The sequence below is a fragment of the Rhinichthys klamathensis genome, unplaced genomic scaffold (assembly GCF_029890125.1).
Source record: "Rhinichthys klamathensis goyatoka isolate OS25496 unplaced genomic scaffold, OSU_Roscu_1.1 h1tg000111l_1, whole genome shotgun sequence".
In the NCBI taxonomy this organism is placed as follows: domain Eukaryota; kingdom Metazoa; phylum Chordata; class Actinopteri; order Cypriniformes; family Leuciscidae; genus Rhinichthys; species Rhinichthys klamathensis.
Window position 1 is genome coordinate 13,537,383 of NW_026606649.1, and position 6,451 is coordinate 13,543,833.

Genomic DNA, 6,451 nt, shown 5'->3' on the forward strand with positions numbered 1-6,451 from the left:
GATCAAAGGGGGATATCGCGGGATTCACGCTCGTGCACGGTGTTGCTAATAAAATGGATGTAATTTAAGTTTTGTTGCTTTTATATGAAAATAAATATAATGAACAAGACACCCAAAGTACTTATTTAATTCCATTTTAAATAGGCTTACATGTTTATGAATCATTTTTTCTTTAAAACAGATAGGTGTTTTTATTTAAAATTAATTTTTTTTTACATCACATAGATCGCACTGTCAGAGAGTTTGGGGATATCCACACATAATTTATACACATAAAACATGATATCAGAGTTTTAAAAGCAAACATTTTAAAAGAGAACAATATACATCACGGTTGTTTAAACCAATGAGCATTAAGCTGTGTCGTCAGCAAGTCGTTTCCCATCATGCTTTTGATCAGCGCAGTCGGTGGAGAGCAACTGCGCGCGACTGCAGAATCCGACACGTGCGCCTTGTGGTCGCGAGAGTTTTTTGACACACGTCAGCATGACATCAGAGCAAGGCGGACCGCACTCGGACACATTTCTAACCGGCATGCATCTCGCGCTGATCACCGGTGATCGGTTCTGCGCAGATTTTGCTCATCTCAAACAAGCCTAATGTGTTATGCGGTGACGTCACATATGCGACGTGTAGTCTTTCTCGTTATGTCTATTCCACAACTGCTAGCCAAAGAATCATAGAATATACTGTCAAACTCGTTAGATGAGAAATTATATAAAAATTTCACAGACAACATATGTTCACATTCATGGCACAATTCAAACGGGATCAGAAAATAATTATTTTCTCTCATTCACTTGCATTGACGCTTTTTCAACCTAGAGGTCCACTTGGAGTTTTACGGATGGGCGGGACTTACCAGCTCTATACATTCATCATACCCATGAACACCCATTATGTAGTAGGTTTTGAAACCATTGTTTGTTCCCTCAACTATAATGATCAAGTTTTGCTTTCATAAAGAATAGGAAAAATAAATCTGTTTTTCAAAACATCCTGAAAAAAATTATCGCAGTCACTTCAAAAATATTAAGCAGCACAACTATTTTCAACATTGATAATAAGAATTTTTTCTTGAGCATCAAATTGGAATAATATTTCACAATATTAATGCTCTGTTTTGATCAAATAAATGCAGCATTGGTGAGCATGGGAGACTTGAATCTTGCCAATCCTAAACTTTTGAATGGTAATGTAAACATCTTTATATAAAAATGTTGTCATTGACAATGTCACCTTTGGCCTATAATAAGGCAGACTTAATTGTCAGGTTTGTGGCTAAAGCAAAAAGCCTACCTAATTTTGTTCATCAATTTGCAAGAGAGGGGCTGAAATCAAGTTGTTTCTATCATTCAATTTACATGTTTTTCTGCTGGTAGTTTTGTAACAACTGAAGTTCCATTTGCAACGTGTTTGTTACTTTCTCACTCAGATACTGAGCATTTACAAATGACCTCAAATTATAATAAAACCCACAACCACTCAGGGATCTTCTCTCTCTGCCCAGGTCAACATCTCAGCACCCAGCTTTAAAATGTAAACACTCCATTATATTATTATCACCCCAAATCACAGTATTAGGCTGTAGTCCAAAGAATCTGATGATATATGATAAGCCTTTTTTTAGTTGAGTTGTTTGATGTGGAGTAGGCTTGATTCTGTTTTCTTCAGAATTCTGTGAATACTGTCCATCCGCAGTTGCTGAATAAAGGAGATAAAACATGTCTATTTCACTGAAGGCGCATATTGCACGTAGGACATAGTGATCGTAAGGTCAATTTAAATGTACAATGGTCAATATTACCATAATGGCCCCTATTACCATAAAGTGAATTTCCTCTCATTACAACTCAAAAACTCACTTGCAGTACAGGCTAATGTATTTTAGACCAATTTAGATTTAGTATGATTTTAAATCTATCCATTTGTTCTGTTGCAGCCATTTCTAAAATGTGCTTGATTCCCCGTCATTTGTTTATGTGTCCACCAGGAGGCCTACTATACCCAGTATCGTGCTTCTAATCTAACTGAAGGAGAAATATTCGCATATACCACTTGGCGTCGCTCTTTAATAATTATCAGAGTTGATGTAAAAAAAAATATGGACACATAGTTTGCAGATCAAACGATGACAGCATTCATAGTATGCTTACAGCAATGAGGTTTAGGCAGGATCTGAACAATGTAATTTCAAGAAAAGTGTCATTTATCGGTTAATGAAGGCCGTGGTGGCAGCTACAATTAAGGGACCCTTCTCAAGGCAAGCTGGAGAACTGTATTGTCATGAAAAAGCGTTTGCCATGGCAGATCAAGAAGGGCTATATGTCTGTGTTGTATTGCTAATTTAATGTAGTCGTAATTAGTTGCTAAAGATCATCTCATTTAGAAGCATTTGCAATTCAGCCCTTCGCTGGATTGGTGTCATGCCTTGACAAGAGCCTCAGTTGCTACTTACAATGTTGCTGAAACATGATGAACCCCGAGTTATAATAATAATAATTTATGTTATTCACCAATTAATGTAGCCTATTTTGTTGATATTAAAAAATAAAAAAAACCTTGCCGTCCCCTTCATGCATATTTCATAGCCTATAGCCTACTTCACAATGTATTCGATAAAAATGTCTGTTTTGCTTTTTATTTATCCTAAATACTGAAATTCTAAAATAGATTACTGAAAAGAATGTTTTCCTGTGTTGTGCGTAGAGAAAATGTATTCTACTAAATTATAGACAAAAACAACAGACGCTTTTCGCTCTGATTGGTCAGTCTAAAGAGGAAGCCCCGCCCAGGCACATTGAGTCTATTTAAACACGCTTTCTAATGCGCTTCGGTACGCTCAACACCTGCACACTGTAGGACTCAGCCTGTACTACCTACCAATGGTTGTTCAAGTGAAATCACGCATTCGCTACAGCAGCAAAACCATGGAAGGCAACCAGCAGAAAGTGGAGGCCAACATTTTGTTACTTGGAGCTGAGAACGTTGGAAAATCTGGTAAGTTCTGCAGCGACATTGCCAGTGCCTTAATTTACAGTCTGAATTACAGCTCTAACAATCTTTATGTTTATTCTTCACAGCCCTCACCGTGCGCTTTCTAACGAGGCGGTTTATTGGAGAATATGGAGATATAGGTAAACATAGGCTATTGATTATCACTCTCTTGTCTTGATCCCCATTGTAATTTGCAGTAAAATACCCTGCGTTTTGCTTAACTTTTTTTCTTTCTCTTTTACAGAATCAATATACAGCCATACTGACAAGATCGACGGGCGTGATATTTGTTTCAACATATGGGACTCGCTTTGCCACCAGGTAAGCATCTTTTTGCCAATTCCAAAGAATGATTAAAAGTTTTTTGCACGGCAGTAGTAGTATGGCAAGCCATTTTAACATTTATTCCTTAAAACCATCTACTATCTAGATATACATTTTATTAAATACATCAATTGTAACTATCAGTTGGGAGTATGTGTAGCCAAATTGCATATAAAAAAAAACACTAACCTAATAAATGACTAATTATAATAGTACCTTTTGGGGATAGTAACTATTGAATAGTTGCTGGTAAAGCTGAGATCTGTACCATCAAAAATTGGAGTACATAAGTGAATAGAATTAATGGATAAATATCTTGTTTCAGAATGGAGAGGAGTCGGGATGCATTAGCGACAGACAGCTGCAGTGGACGGATGGATATATCCTTGTTTACAGCATCTGTGACCGCGCCAGCTTCAATGTGGTGCGGCAACAAGTGCAGTGCATACGACAAGCAAAGCAAAAACTGGCCAGCACAGCTCAGATCATCATTGTGGGGAATAAGAGAGACCTCCAGCACCGACGTACAGTGTCAAGTGAGGAGGGCCGGCTGCTGGCGCTCTCGGCGGACTGTGGGTTTTTTGAGGTCTCTGCTGCTGAGACGTACCACGGAGTGCTGATGGTGTTTCACGAACTGTTTGAGCTCATCCGAGAGGCAAGGGCACTCAAGAAGGGCACCGCAGGCTTCAAGGGTATCGTGAGGAGCATGTCGGCCGTATTTGGAAGGAAGCGGACTGAATAGTTTCACATTTCCCCTTTAAGGCGGTGGAAGAATCATTGATTTTCCCTTTATGAAATCCATATTGGAACAGAGACTGATTATTGATCTCAACTGGATTTTTGCAAGTTGACAATCTTAGGGGCCGTTCACACTGTGTTCCGTCTGTGCTGTTTTTGGTTGGGCTACGTATGGACAGACATCTTTGGCCATTATGTTGCTGTTTTTTTTGCCACCTCACACCATGAGCATCACTTAAGGCGCGTGTCAAGTTAAAAGTAGTTCAACAACAAAAAGTGTCTCTAGACCCCTGCTTATTGCTTCGTTCTGTTTTTGAATGAAGAAACGTGTCTTGTGTTAAGGGCCCCAAATTCCTGAATGTTCAAGTTAGATTTAAGTATAAGAATAGTATTCGGTCTCATTGCTCACACTTTATTTAAAAAAAAAAATCTCTCCTTGTACTTCTATTATTTTTACTGTAGCTAATAAGTGCAATTGTTGGCTCAATGCTTCTTAGCCCCTATGCAATTAAATGAGACGGGTTGTAAAATGTGGCCTCCAACACAAGATGCATGAATATTGTGACAATGTAGCATATATTGTTTTGTTTTTTTAAGTCCATGCATAATGGTCAAATAAAGTGCTAAAAGTTGAAGAATTTTTTACAGTCATATAAATTGATGTGAAATTGAATGAACTATTTCAAAATTATGCCCACTTTTACCATGGTTGATCCTTAACTGTTTTGAGTATAATGTATTTTTAAAGTCCTATCAGTTTCATTTGACGCATTGGTATTGCTAACTGTCAAACACACAGATGATTGTATATATTGCAAGTGTAAAACCATTATGTTAATATTGTTTTATAATAAAACATGACATATATTTGAATTCTGTTGCTTTTTTTAGGTATAGTTACAACACAATGTGCTTGTCCATTAAATAAGCATGTGATAATGCATCTTGCCAAATGTAAAACCAATAGCAGTAATGCAGCCTTTAGAATCTGCAGTTTGCTTGTGTCTTAAACTGGCGATTGGCCTCTTTGCTTCCAGCTAATAACTCTTGATTCTAGTCACTATTCAGACTATTGACAATTGAATCCTTAATATATTATTTCAAGATTGTGGTGATGGGCAATCTCTGTGCTCAATGGATAATCGGCAACAGCACAAACATTTCAGATGTTACTGGATTCACTGGTATCCACAAAGTTGGCAAGCAAAAATCCTGGAAAATGGACCTTGTGATTGAAATGTATTTAGAAGCGAATTGGAGCAACTTAGTAGACTAAATAAGGACTGCCACTCAATCTGCTTGCAAAGACCACATGCTGTGAGTTTTATTCATATTAATATTTACGCTTACTATAGCTGACCTAATGTGTATTTTTCTCACCTGTTACATATGTTTTTTTGTAAGATCAAGATCATCACACATTATGTGAATGACTTAAGGGTATAAAATGAAGGATTAAAGAAATGAAACTACAAAAATTAAATTACACTGAAAGCCGAAATCGAACGACTCATTGCCTGTGTTTCCTCGCACCCCTTCAGTCTTAAACCCTAAACACGAATAAATGACCATGCTCGGTCAATCTTAATCTTAGTTCTGTGAAGTCACTTCCTCTTGTCACCTGAGCACTTTTGTAAAGCTACCCAGTTTTCCCTTGTGTAAATAAAGAGGTAATCTTCCCTATAAGTAAAGCTGTTGTGTCTCAAGTTCAGACACCTGAGCATCACATGTTCATTCATTCACATGTAGGAAAGCTCAGAGCGGATCAGATCGCATGTAAGGCCCATTAGTGGCAGTTATGTGGGATTCTGTACATGACTTTTCTTTTCCTACACAAAAATATGACTAATCAACACATGATACACATTGGTAATGACACCAAAAATTAGTGCAATGAAAATTTGTATCATATACCAGACTGTGGCCAATGTATTGACTCTTAATATATATATATATATATATGTATGTGTGTGTGTGTGTGTGTGTGTGTGTGTGTGTGTGTGTGTGTGTGTGTGTGTGTGTGTGTGTGTGTGTGTGTGTGTGTGTGTGTGTGTGAAACCTAAAGCATAAATGCACATTTTCCACATTTCAAAGGCTTTGAGGAGGCAAAAAGAACCAATTTGCTTGTCCACGCTTAAGGAAAAACAATTCATACACTGTAAAAAATGATCGTGATTTTAACGGTAAAAGACTGTAAAAATGCTACAGTGAAAAACTGTTAATTGGTTAACAGAAAGTTTCCTTACTATATACGGTAAATAACTGTGATAGATCTAACGTTACATTTAATGTAATTTTACTGTAAAATACCGTTAAATTTACAGTTTTTGAAAGTGAAAAAGAACAACTCATTGTATAATTTACAGTGAAAAACCGTAAATTGACATTCCCA

The 6,451-nt window shown here is 37.2% G+C and overlaps 1 protein-coding gene across 1 annotated transcript in view; it reads left to right on the plus strand.

The window, feature by feature from the left end:
* The window catches only part of zgc:64022 (Ras-related and estrogen-regulated growth inhibitor-like protein), a 50,884-nt gene extending 46,543 nt beyond the window's left edge, over positions 1-4,341 (plus strand). The window contains exons 2-5 of the mRNA XM_056254560.1: positions 2,870-3,000; positions 3,084-3,137; positions 3,242-3,318; positions 3,647-4,341. Of these exons, the coding sequence (XP_056110535.1) occupies positions 2,886-3,000; positions 3,084-3,137; positions 3,242-3,318; positions 3,647-4,063 (663 nt within the window). The 5' untranslated portion in view covers positions 2,870-2,885 and the 3' untranslated portion in view covers positions 4,064-4,341. The remainder of the gene's footprint in view (positions 1-2,869; positions 3,001-3,083; positions 3,138-3,241; positions 3,319-3,646) is intronic.
* Positions 4,342-6,451: the final 2,110 nt, after the last annotated feature.